General features: G+C 46.0%; 1 protein-coding gene across 1 annotated transcript; it reads left to right on the top strand.

The window, feature by feature from the left end:
- The first annotated feature begins 2,044 nt into the window (after window positions 1–2,044).
- Window positions 2,045–9,122, top strand: LOC120842079 (acetylcholinesterase-1-like). Its single transcript, XM_040213107.2, has 3 exons — window positions 2,045–2,154; window positions 7,142–8,644; window positions 8,954–9,122. The coding sequence occupies exons 1-3, from the start codon at window positions 2,045–2,047 to the stop codon at window positions 9,120–9,122; spliced, it is 1,782 nt and encodes a 593-aa protein (XP_040069041.2).
- The last annotated feature ends 4,630 nt before the right edge of the window (window positions 9,123–13,752 follow it).

Genomic DNA, 13,752 nt, shown 5'->3' with positions numbered 1-13,752 from the left:
CATCTTCACATCAATGACCTCCTACCTCCGGTCCTCCGGGATCGGACGGTACGTCTAATCCATCACCATCATCACTACCCCTCTCCCACTCCCCCTTCCCCCATGCCACATGAGGTTCCATAGACCAGAGGCATGGAAATTAAATAAACGTTTCAATCAATCATGCGCTCTAAACTGCACCCACAAATATGGCGTCCAGTGAATACTCCCTATATCAAAATGAAAGCGTATATAAAAGGGTTCGATAATGTTGGTAGTGTTCTTGCGATCGTTTCAAGCCTATAATATGTTCACACTTAGTGTACAACGCTGTCAAAGCTGCTGGCGCGAGCATGAAGATTGCTCTTACAGATCATTTGCACGCGTTCTTGTGCAAACGAAACCATAGACGAAGTCACGCGCTGGCGCCAGTAGCTTTGCCAGCGTTGTATGCTAAGCATGAAACGGAGTGTATAGGTACACCCTTTTACTGGTCACGATAATGACCCACTGTTCGCGTCCTAAGCGATTTCCGGTCTCTCACTCTTTGCAAGCCTTTCGAACTCGCTTATGTCACCAGTGATATAACGCATAAATGCTACACGCCGCTGGGATAACAAGGTTGGATATCGAGCGAGGGCCTTCGGCTATGCGATTTTACTTCTTGGAGGAGACAAGTTCATCATCATCATCATCATCATAAACTTTATTAATTGATAAAGTGAAAGGACCTTGCGGTCTCTGGTCGGTGCCCTTTGTCCAGGGCTCCGTTGGCCGCCCAGATTCGGCGGGCTCGCTCAACCAGTCGCTGCTGGTCATGGAGCTCTGTGCCGGAAAGGGCCGCCTCCCAGGAGGAAAAGGTGGGGGAAGGAATGGGGGTGATACCCTCACCGAGGGGGTGACGGCATTCCCAGATGGAGTGGTTGGTTTACAAAAATATTCGAAAAATTCGAACAGATCTCGGACTTCTTGGTTCTTTTTTTCGTTCGCCTAAAGAATTGGTAGTTCAATGTCTCATTTACGTTTCGAGCACATCTGTTAAGGTAGGCTTTGTTCATTATTTTTGTGCTGGGATATCAAAGACTGGAGCGCAGCCTGGTGGCGTTTGGAAAGAGAAGGGTCTGTGTATACATTGGCAGCATGCTCCTTGGTGCTTGAGTAGCTTAGAAAGAAATGAAAGACGTTTACAAATGTCTGTAATGTGAAACTAGAGCGCAGCTCTTGAGGAGGAGGAGGGGAGGGTATGCCCTCCTCTTCCTCCGTACCCTCTCCTCCTCTCCTCCTGCCACTGAATTTGTTCATCGATGATGTGACACAAAGTTGTGACGTCATTTTCCCCACTAAATTCAGCGGGGAAACTGATTTGATGCTAACGTCAGGTGACGTCAATTTTCCCGCTAAATTTAGCGGGTAAACGTCCCATAATGCAACGTGCGTGAATTCGAATATTCGTCAACTTTGAGTCTACCCAGTAATCATTCCAGTTAGAGCTCGGTCCCCCACCTTCCCCGCGAGCTCTCGTCTCCTCCATCTTCCTCCCGAAGAGGAGATAACTGAACAGGAGCGGCGACGTGCTGAAGTATGGCCGTATGACTGCTCGACTGGCTCCACGTGCCAAAGAGATGCTGGAGAGAAGCAAGCCTTCTTGGAAGACTACCAACGTCATTGCTACCGCATTTGGACGGAGTATGCGGCGAAGCACCGCACAAACACAGCACCGCTTTTTCTTCTGCACAGCACATTGAAACGAAAACAGATTCGTTTTGTAGTTTCTATGAAAGTTGAGAATCTATTAATGAGTATAACGTAAGGGCGCAAGTGAGCTGGTGTATATTAAACATTCTCTTCCTTGTCGTCGTCTGTTTTACCTCAGTCTCGGGTTTTTCACTAAAATGTTTGAGAATCTATTACTTGGCCACCATTTAGCGAAAATGTATATATCTTTAACACCGCGGAAGGTCTCAAAAACTGACATCTGGAGACATAAAAAAAAAAATAATAATAAAAAAATGCCTACGTTTTTTTGTTTTTTTTTGTTTTGTTTTTGGGACATCCCTCCTTGATCATGTGGACCTTTTTGGTTTTTGATTTCCGAAATCTCTGTTACAGAAGCCTGGAGGAGGAACAAAGTGAAACGGAAAGTGAGGCAGAAAGCGGGAGAACGGTTCCGAAATGGTACGTGTGTGCGAAATCTACGTGTGCTCTAAGACTATCGCAACTTGGTTGTTAATATGAACAATTACAAAGTAAATGATGATTTATCAGGATTCGATAGGATTAATTATTGCCAAGTATGCTTTCTATGTTTTGTCATGGTCGGCTGTGGGAGCTGTGAATGCTCTACGTTTCATTGGCCTGCGTGTAATTTTCGATAAACTCGATACGTATAACGCGATATTTGCACGAAATCCGGCCAATAAACAGATTTCGTGTAAAAAAAAATCCCATGCAGAGGTGTCGCCTAATAAAACGCTGTAATCTTTCTCGCCAAAGAGCAACAATAAAATATAGATAAAAAAACAACAACAGCAACAACCCAACAACAACAGGAGGTTTAAAGAAGTCAGTGAGGTTTCTTAAGCATTTTCTTCTTATCCATGAACTTTGCGGTTGCCGGGGGTTCGGGAATAAGGGCGTGTTTATATAAAAACTTGAACAAGTGTTCCTTTTCTGTTGCTAAAAGTTGTTTTCAAAGACTAAACCGAGAATTGAAATGTCTATATTCTTCCTGTCTTTATGACTAGTCGCATGATTTTGGATCACTCACTCGGCTGAAGAAACACCGCTGAATAATTGTTGTAAAATGTTTTCCAGGCGGCTGTAAGTAGGATACAGCACGTGCTCCGCGAAATCATGTTTCTGACGTCACGCCAGAACGCAGGCTATTGGATAGAAGTCGCTAGCTGCAGCGCTAGCCACTTGGCGAGTTTGTTCTGTCCGATAGCTGATAGCCACTCAGTCAGCTTTTTCTCGAAGTAAAAATACAAGCTCGCGCATATCTTTTTCTATGTATTGCTGCAGTCAAACTAGATTTATTATATAACCAAATAAGAATCTAGATTTTTAGATTATATATTTTTTCTCTCAGCGGACCTAAGTTCTCTATTGACGCCCCGAAAGATTTTTTTTGTTAGGCAATTTAATGCGTCAGAAGACTACCCAATCGATATTTTGCTTCAGAGTTGCGTATATTTCTAATAAAGTCAAAATAACTCAACGTCGAAACCGAAACACGAGTACGGAAGCTCATGGCCGGAAGTCACGTGGCTATACCCGACCACGTTTTTCTTTCTCCGCTTTTTCGGTATTTGAAGCAGACGACGACGAATACGAGTTGCCTTCATCATTTGTTGTGCAATTCTTTCGCACTGACAGTTATGGCTCCGTGTTTTCGAATAAATCTGAAAAAAAAAAAAAAAATCCGAAAAACACTTGCCGCTAAATTCTCCTTCGATTCGTATTTATCCTAAAACTCCAAATTTCAAAGTCATAAAAAAAAAACAACACAAATGGTGTTTTACAGATAAAATTTAAAAGAGGACAAGGTCCGTGGTCCTGAGGTGGGGACATTTTAGTTTCCTTTAAAATCTCTAGCTCCTGACAAGAGGAGTTTGCCTTTTTAGTACCTCAAGTTTTTTTTTTTTTGTACAATGGGTCATTGTCCCCGGACCTCATTGATTTTGTTTTTGAAGTTTTAAAAATTGGGAACACCGTAAGCTTCAATTTCAAATTCTAGAAAACTGGGAATTAAAAAAAAAACAAAAAAACTCGATAACCTTAAATTTGTAGTGAAAAATAAACTCCGAACAACACCTTTCGAATTACACGAGAAATAAACTCCGAAAACACGAAATCCGTACTTATGTCCCTTCCGCTCGATGTACTGCGCTTGAAGACCGAATGGCCGGTGCCACGCACGACAGTTCCGATGTAACGGTATGGTGCCTGGATCGCGTCTTCGACTGGTGTGTTTAGCGTCCTATCCCGCCCATACATCAAAAGTGGTCCCAATGTGGCAACAAATGACGTGAGTGTCATGCTGTTGCCTGTCGCGATCCTGGCGGTTGGCCGTAGAAATGCTGGCGAAAAGCACGAGCGAACGCGAGTGTCGCTTTCGTCATGGCGTCCCTTTAGGCGTCCCAACTTCCGGCTGCTCCAGCTTCCGTGAACTGTCACAGTGGAAAGCGACCTGCAGCAGAACAGGCGTCTGCCACTTATACCACAACTGTTGGGGCGCCGCCAGGGTCGCAACAGGCGACAACATGACACTTCTATGACGTCATCAGGTGGAAATCGAGGGACCACTTTTTTGAACCCGGTAAACACACCAGTCGGAGACGCGTTCCAGGCACCATAGTAACGGTCCCACATCCGTCGCAAATTTGGTCCGTCGTGCGCCGCCGTCGCGTCACCCAGCCCACAGTACGTCGCCATATTGGGGAGGACGTCTACATGTACTTGTAATCTGTGTAACTTTTGTTTTTTCGATCAACGTATTTGCAGTTTTTTGGGGACCACCAAAGTGGTGGTTCATATCGTTTTTCATTTTTAATATTGAATGTGTGCCTTAGAAGATCGACGACTTTGAATATATTTAGTACGCATCGCTTGAACGCCACGTGACCATGGAAAAGAGAGCAAGCGGGAATGAAACCGGCCCACTCCCGACCAGCTCTTTTCGGGCGGAAAAAAAAAAAAAAAAAACGAATTTCGAGCCAAAAATTGTGTTTTGGGCAGTTGGGCTCTAATTGGGCATGTACAAATAAAAGCCTCGGCAAGCGTAAATACCCTGTCAGTGTAACACAGACTTGTACAAGACACACAAACAAAAGTATTTAAGATAAGTTTCTGAATACCAGCCTAAAAAGTAACTGAGTAGAGTACTAAATACACAAATTTAAAGAAATATTTGAGTTTAGTACTAAATACTTAGGAAAGTAACTCGTTACTTCCAAGTTACTCTCAAGTTATAAATGGTTAGGACAATCAGTCACAGAGCTGTTTGAAAATAAAATAAAATAGAAAAAACGCCTTTACCAAAAAGGTTTATTCACTCGAAGGAACAGCTGATTCTTGAAGTTTTCGTCGGACAGCCTGCTCCCGCCCCTGCTTTCGTCGGAGGATTATCTTTGGTGTAATGAATAAAATCATGAGCCATTCCACTTTGTAAGGGGGATGACCAGCGAAGCTGTTTAGCACACGACACAGACGTGACACAGAATTTTGAACAAAGGTACGAACAGATTTATTGTCTTGATTGGTGGTCATCGATCACGTGCAAGTGGTGACCGACAACACTTGCAGCGCACGAGTCCGCTTTGCAGGATTCCGCAGATTGCCGATGTTGGTCAAGTCGCCGTCGAACCACAGCCGATCACACACCCTACAACTACACATAAAACTGTCTGCCCAGAGAGTCCCTTTTGAATTTAGCGTATGCTCCAATAAAGTTGTCCAGTTTAGCAGCATGGTACCCGCGTCTCCGCCCCGCGACTTTCGTCGTCTTGTCTGGTTTGCCGCATGCGCTTGGCGTTTTGTTCACGATCTTCATCGGTGGTCCGCCTGCCGCCGCCGCTAACATTCTCGTTGCCGTTCCCGCCGTTGCTCTTCGTAGGCGCGCTGCTCTTCGGGAGTCCGGACTATACGCGGCCTCCTGATTACGACGAGAGAAGTGAAATTGAAAACGGAAAACGGCAGCTTGTCTTTCTGTTTTTTTTTATATTGTCACGAATGAAAAGGCGATGAAACAAAGAATAACCGAGGAAACTGAAACGTTTAATGGGGTGAACTTGTGCCCAAAACAAAAAAGTGAAAGCCGTTTTCAACTCCCTGTAGCACCAAATTAGAGCGCAGCTCTTGAGGAGGAGGAGGGAAAGGTAATGAGGGGAGGGTATACCCCTCCTCCTCCTTCTCCTCCTCCCCTCATACTTAAATTTCCTCCCCTCCTCCTCCCCGTCCTTCTCCTTCACCTCCTCCCCCTGCCCTCACCCTGCAACCTTCTTTCCTCGTCTCCTCCTCCTTTTCCCTGAAAAATGTGATACTTGACAGTGTAGCAAATTATAAGTACCTGGGAGTTCATTTGTCATCCAGCTTGAAGTGGAAGGATCACGTGGATAACACTGTTGCTAAGGCTAGTAAAATGTTGTATTTTATCCGCAGGAATTCTAAAACTATGTCTCGCAGTGTAAAACAAACATTATATTTTTCTTTCATTCGACCAATTTTAGAATCTGCTTGTGTCATATGGGACCCGCCACAAAGTTACCTTGAACTAAAGTTGGAACGGGTTCAAAACCAGGCATTACGGTTAGTTCCAGGTGACTACAACCCTTATACAAGTTGTACAAAAATGAAAAACAGTTTTGTTTAGGATTTAATGAAAGAGCGAAGAAAGTGCTTGAGACTGAAATTCTTTTACAGCATATACTACGGGCGGACTGGTATTGAAAAAAGTTACATTTTTGAACCACACCATGCATCTGCAAGACGAGATCATTCTAAAAAAGCCGAGGAATTTTGTTACAATACTGACTGTTTTTCATTTTCATTTTTTGTTCAAACCATTATAGAGTGGAATACACTTAGAAAAGAAATTGTATCTATTACTGATAATGATCTCTTTTATAATAAACTGCAAATCTGTCTCCGCGATTAATGATGTATGTTTTATTGTTGTTCTGTTTATCTATTGTATGAATACGCATTGTTATTGCATAATATTTTCCTGTACCCCACTGCATAAAGCCTAACGGCACTGCAGGTATTCATGTAAATAAATAAAAAAAAATCGATGGAATATTTGAACGGGAGCACTCCGGGCTCCCGCTGCAGAGCGAAGAAACTGAAGTTAGCTTTTTTTTTTTTTACCTTCTTTTGACAAAAAAGGTGGAAGCAACTTAAAGGTAGCTTTACAAGTGAGTACAAGTTACTCCCGAAAAGTATCTAAGTTAAAAGTCCGGTGTAACCTAAACCAATCCTTTTTTTTTCTTTTTATAGGTTTCTGGTTTTGACGGTTACTGAGATGATGTGGCCGATGCAACTGAATTTCTATTACCTAATATATCGTTGCGGGAAATGAAATGATTTGTCATATTAATGGAGTGTTCGATAATAACGGGTTTAGCAAAACAAAACAAATATTTGTGGTCGCTTTCATTTTCAGGGTGCTGTTCATCCCCATGATGTCATCAGTGGTCTTGATGTTCATATTCTTCACGAGCAAACGTTCCTCACAAATTCAGGTTCAGTCAAACATGCGGCGAAGCCTCTTAGACGTTAATTTTGAAGACGAAATTCCACACGTTAATGTGCGCCTGCAAGACCGAATCTTCAGTGGCCGCGTGCTCACCGTCGGTTCGCGCAAGCTGCACGCCTTCTACGGCATCCCGTACGCTGAGCCTCCTGTCAAAGACTTACGTTTCAAGAAACCCGTGCCAATTAGACAACATGTCTCTTCGGACTCAACAGACGACGTTATCATGGCGTTTCGCAAGAACTTCCCCTGTCCGCAGCGCCAGCCTTGGAACAATCCACAGGAACCGTCGCTCGACGTCAATGTAAGCGAAGACTGCCTTCACATCAACATCTGGACCCCTTCGGACAGTTCGCAACAGAGAACGGTGCTCGTGTTCCTTCACGGTGGTTACTTCGAAACTGGAGGCAACGATCGACCTTTCAATGACGGCCAGCGATTGAGCGCCGAGGGAGATGTGGTGGTCGTGGTGCCTAACTATCGCCTGAACGCATTCGGCTTCCTCAAGGGACATATACCAAGCGCGCCTGGAAACGTTGGTGCTCATGATGTCCTGTTGTCTCTCCAGTGGGTATACCACAACATCGTGCACTTCGGAGGCAGTCCTGAGCAGATTGTCCTAGTCGGGCGGGATGCCGGAGCCGTCCTTGCAGGATACGTCATGGTATCACCCTTGGCTCGAGGTCTGGTCAAGCGCTACATCCTTCTGAGTGGATCGCCCTTCTGGATTTTGCCTAGTAACCGTGGCTTTGAGAGCCTAGTAAACTTTAAAACATTAGCCCAAAGGATGAACTGCCAGCGAGGCGACGTCGTTCAAATGACCCACTGCTTGGTTCGTGCAGAGATGTATGATTACGTCAACATGAACAACATGGCACAGTATAGGATGCTTCCAAGTGACGAGGATGAGCTGTTGCCGTTTCCGATGCCGGTCGGTCTTACCCAGTCTGCGACGTACGCGGCGCGTGATGTTTTGCTCGGCAGTGAGCTGGACGTTGGCGAGGATCTCTTGCATTCGTCGTTGAGAGTATCCTTAGACGGTGTCATGAACAGCACGATGCGTTCTTTCGGCTCTAGAATCCTGCGGATGTACGGCGTTCCGAACCCTCTTGCCGCTATGGCAGCGTATGACGTCTTCAGCGCTGTGAACAGGAGCGTCGCCATGGCCAACCTTGTAGGAGACTTCGTCGTCCGATGTCCTCTACAGTTCCTGGCGGATGAGTTGTCCAAAAGACATCGTCGAGTCTTTTATTTCCTCTTAAAGAAAGATCCCAGATGGCCGCGGTTCGGCGACGCTGAACTGGATCAAAGCCTTCTTTTCGGTTTGCCCTTTGAGTTGGCTACCTCACCAAAACAAATGCTGAAGCTAAGCAAGAAAATCATCTACGCTTGGACTACCTTCGCCAAGACAGGGTCAGTCTCGACATTTTACCTTTTATTCACCATCGGAATTATAGTTTTACGTGATCACTGCTTGCATACGTTGATCTACTTTATGGTCGATTAATAAGACAACAGGCACATAAATGTTATCACGACGTATAACATATTTTAATAGTACGATCAAAATATTTAGAACATATAGGTGTATGATGGCATTACCTTTTATATCGTACAAGTCAAGAACATCTCTGTTTTTTTTTTTATTTCTACGTTATGGGTTTTATGGCTTTTTTTATATGTCAATAACAGATTTACATTCATATGGTTTCTAAACGACAGGAGGCTTTCGCTCTCAAACAAGACTTCATGGCCAGCGTACTCAGCTTCCAAGAGGGCCTTTGTGCTTCTTGGGAAGGACAGCGAAGAGGTTCTCAACAGCTACCGCGAACGTTTCTGCGCCCGTTGGAGCAGCCAACCGGTGCGCACTTCACTTTCAACCACAACATGATCAGGTGTCTGTGCGTCTGCGGGCGATGATTATAAGTAACACTTGGCTTGCCATGAATATTGACCTATGTGTTGAGCAATATAAAAAAATTATATATTCATGCTTATTCTGGCTTCATCAGTCAAACGCTTTTCAAGTTAAGGAACAATTAAATCTTGGTGTGCACTTTATTATTATACAATAAAATAATATCTTAATATTTTGTGGAGGGTAGTTCATGTTACTCAGCACAGTTAGTTCGCGTTACTCTAGTTTAAAAAAATCACAAATCGATACGCCATTTCGTTTTGAAAAGAATATTACAGAGGCCACAACAGTGAGATGCGTGCTTTGTTTCGGCTTCGCTCTTCCTTGGGATGAAACGTACTATAATAACGGATATTCTTCAAAAGGAACTTCCTAATTAAACCTATCTATTGGCATATTCTCCCTGCCAAAGAAATAGACGTTTGGTTTTCGTTAGCTGTAGCTAAATATGATTATGCTGGGAGGATGGGCGGTCCTACACTCTTTCAAGTTTAAGAGGACATAGCTCGTGAAATTAGCCCGCGGAAGCTCTAAAGTTGCGCGTGGATGAAGATTGACTCACGCAGATCATTCTGAACAGTCTCCAGACTTTATTAGCTCTCTTCCCTCTGACCAGACTGGGAAGCCAACGAGAGACGCCACCCATTCTGCTAGCCACATCGGCTCCCTCATCGTCCCGAGCGTCGACGAGACCGCGGCGTTTCTGAGGATTCTTTCTTTGAAAGCAGTTCGAGCGAATACGTTTAAAGGACACTGAAGAGAACTTTAAACTCACTTTCGTAATGATCGTGTTTCAAGATATATATATATATAAAATGGAAGACTAGAGCGCTTTTTTATTTTTCTCGAAAGCTTTACACATGTATTTTTATGCTAATTCTGCGTGGTTTGCTATACCTCATGACTCGTCGAATGATTTTTACAACAATCACTCGACTGTGACGCCCGGGTCGCTAAACTCGTCAAGCACAACGTTGGGGCCGAAGTTCGCGGAACGTGATGATTAACCTTCCGCGACGACGGCGTCACGCGGGACGACATGTCAATCATCTAAACACTCTCGCTGCTCAAATCCCATCGAAATTGGGAAATACGAAGTCGCAGCGAGCTCCATCGGAGATCGCGCGAGCAACACCATGGGGCCAGCCGATTGAACGTCTGCACTGATGACGTTGCGCCCATGTGTTCCTACATCCCTACGCCGCGTTAGAGCCGATGCTGTTTAGCTTTCCCCTAGGCGGGCCTTGAATACTCTACATTTTCTCGTCGCAAGATCGTCGTTTGTGGAAGCTGTCGGTGACGAAGAAGAGCCGTTTCGCAACTTTGGCAGGGAGCTATTTGAGGCCGAAGTCGCCTTGGAATCGAGGCGATGATTGTACTTCGTGATATTGTGAAGCCGTGCGCGGTGTACGCAGGTTTGGAGCTCATCTTCCGCCACTGTCAACAACGCTACCGGGGATACCGTAAAACAATAAAAAAATAGTAAAGCAAATAAACAATTAGGGCTCAGGAAGTACCGTAGAAATAGTTCGGGAGGAGGGGGGAGGAGGGGGGTGATTGTAGAAAAGAAGGGGGATAGGCTTCCCCCGAATTTTTATTATATGGTCTGGGGGTGAGGCCATTGGCCTCTCTCTTTTGTGGCCTTTAGTCCCCTTGCCCCTCTTTTCACGATTCTTGGGGGAAGGGGAGGGAGGGGTTGATAGTAGAAAAGAAGAGGGATAGGCTTCCCCCGAATTTTTATTATATGGTCTGGGGTTGAGGCCATTGGCCTCTCTCTTTTGTGGCCTTTATGCCCCTTGCCCCTCTTTTCACGATTTTTGGGGGAAAGGGGGGGGGGGGAGGGGTTGATAGTAGAAAAGAAGGATAGGCTTCCCTCGAATTTTTATTATATGGTCTAGGGTTGAGGCCATTGGCCTCTCTCTTTTGTGGCCTTTATGCCCCTTGCCCCTCTTTTCGCGATTTTTGGGGGAAAGGGGGGGGGGGAGGGGGTGATAGTAGAAAAGAAGGGGGATAGGCTTCCCCCGAATTTTTATTATATGGTCTGGGGTTGAGGCCATTGGCCTCTCTCTTTTGTGGCCTTTATTCCCCTTGCCCCTCTTATCACGATTTTTGGGGGAAAGGGGGGGGGGGAGGGGGTGATAGTAGAAAAGAAGGGGGATAGGCTTCCCCCGAATTTTTATTATATGGTCTGGGGTTGAGGCCATTGGCCTCTCTCTTTTGTGGCCTTTATGCCCCTTGCCCCTCTTTTCACGATTTTTGGGGGAAAGGGGGGGGAGGGGGTGATAGTAGAAAAGAAGGGGAATAGGCTTCCCCCGATTTTTATTATATGGTCTGGGGGTGAGGCCCTTTCCTCTCTCTTTTGTGGCCTTTAGTCCCCTTGCCCCTGTTTTCACGATTCTTGGGGGAAGGGGAGGGAGGGGGTGATAGTAGAAAAGAAGAGGGATAGGCTTCCCCCGAATTTTTATTATATGGTCTGGGGTTGAGGCCATTTCTTCTCTCTTTTGTGGCCTTTAGTCCCCTTGCCCCTCTTTTCACGATTTTAGGGGAGGGAGGGTGTGATAGTAGAAAAGAAGAAGGATAGGCTTCCCCCGAATTTTTATTATATGGTCTGGGGTTGAGGCCATTGGCCTCTCTCTTTTGTGGCCTTTATGCCCCTTGCCCCTCTTTTCGCGATTTTTGGGGGAAAGGGGGGGGGGGAGGGGGTGATAGTACAAAAGAAGGGGGATAGGCTTCCCCCGAATTTTTATTATATGGTCTGGGGTTGAGGCCATTGGCCTCTCTCTTTTGTGGCCTTTATGCCCCTTGCCCCTCTTTTCACGATTTTTGGGGGAAAGGGGGGGGGGGAGGGGGTGATAGTAGAAAAGAAGGGGGATAGGCTTCCCCCGAATTTTTATTATATGGTCTGGGGTTGAGGCTGTAGCAGCCGTGCCAGCTGTACCACTGGAGCGAGAGAAAAGAAGCTGAGATGCACGGGAACAGACCACGAGACACGAGCTTTGCGGTTCGGCGACCGAGCGGACCGGCGGCTAGATCGGACGATGTTTTCTACTGTTACGGTTTTCTTGTAAATATTGTATATAAAATATGTTGAGTGCCACCTGACTGGTACCCACATAACTGGTGACCCGGACGTGATCGGCAATGAACAGGTGGGCCGGTTGTCACTATATGGTGCGTGACGTCATGCTTAGGCATCTCGCTGATGTTGCGTGGCTTGGTGAGGTCTGGATAGTTCTCGAGCAGGCTGGCAAATGTATTGGAAGGAGGCTTGATGTAGGTGGGGCTAAGAGTTGGAGTTCGGGACGCCACACCGGAAACTTGTAGGTGAGTGGTCGCGTCAACCAGCCTCTTGTGTGCCATAGCCACCAAGATGTTGGTTGACGCGACCACTCACCTACATTTTTACACCTGTAAAAATTTATCAACCCCAGGAATCGCCGGAGGGCACGCTTTGTTGTAGGCTGTGGACAATCAGTGATAACTTTGACCTTGTCTGGAAGTGGCCGGATACCTTTCGGTCTCTTCGAGTTTGTCACAATGCCATTTGGTCTACGTAATGCGGCCCAAACCTTTCAACGATTTATTGACCAGGTCCTCCGTGGTTTACCTTTCTGTTTTGCCTACCTGGATGACCTCCTCGTAGCAAGCAAAAATCCGGAGGAACATAAGAACCACCTGATCACGCTGTTCGACAGGCTGCGAGAGTATGGCATCGTCATTAACGTTGATAAATGCCAGTTTGGAGTACCGGAGTTAACATTCCTTGGTCACCACATCGACTCTCAAGGTATCCGGCCACTTCCAGACAAGGTCAAAGTTATCACTGATTGTCCACAGCCTACAACAAAGCATGCCCTCCGGCGATTCGTGGGGTTGATAAATTTTTACAGGCGTTTCCTTCCCCACTGCGCCAACCTTCTACAGCCGTTAGAGGCACTGCTTTCTACCTCCAAAGGCGAGAAGTCAAAATTATCATGGTCCCCGGAGGCAATGCTTGCGTTTGAGGACGTGAAGAAAGAGCTCACCAGCGCCACACTCCTCGTGCATCCGTCTCAAGATGCCCCAACGTGCCTCATGGTCGACGCCTCGGACATCGCTGTCGGAGGAGTGTTGCAGCAGAAGATCAGTGATGTATGGTCTCCCATATCGTTCTTCTCACGTAAACTTCAAGATTCCGAGAGGAAGTACAGCACCTTCGGAAGAGAGCTGCTAGCGGCTTATTTAGCCGTCAAACACTTCCGACACTTCCTCGAAGGACGTACCTTCTTCATCGCCACAGACCACAAACCGCTGGTCTATGCCATGCAGTCATCACACCAGAACCATTCCCCACGTGAACTGCGACATCTTTCATTCATAGCGGAATTTACTTCTGACGTCCGCCATGTGAAAGGAAAAGAAAACACCGTCGCAGACACGTTATCACGCCTCGAGCTGAATGCTTTGAACACAGAAAAAGAACAGTTCACCTACACTGAACTGGCAGCAGCTCAAGCTCAGGACGAAGAACTCGAATCCCTCAGGAAGACCGGCACATCCCTCGTCCTTGAAGAAGTTACCCTCTCCGATCACGGCATCAGCTTAGTATGCGATACATCGACAG

Source organism: Ixodes scapularis, unplaced genomic scaffold (assembly GCF_016920785.2).
Source record: "Ixodes scapularis isolate PalLabHiFi unplaced genomic scaffold, ASM1692078v2 PGA_scaffold2__306_contigs__length_199485367, whole genome shotgun sequence".
Classification (NCBI taxonomy): Eukaryota; Metazoa; Arthropoda; class Arachnida; order Ixodida; family Ixodidae; genus Ixodes; species Ixodes scapularis.
The sequence above is the reverse complement of the archived record's forward strand: the minus strand, read 5'-3'. Positions and strand labels throughout refer to the sequence as shown.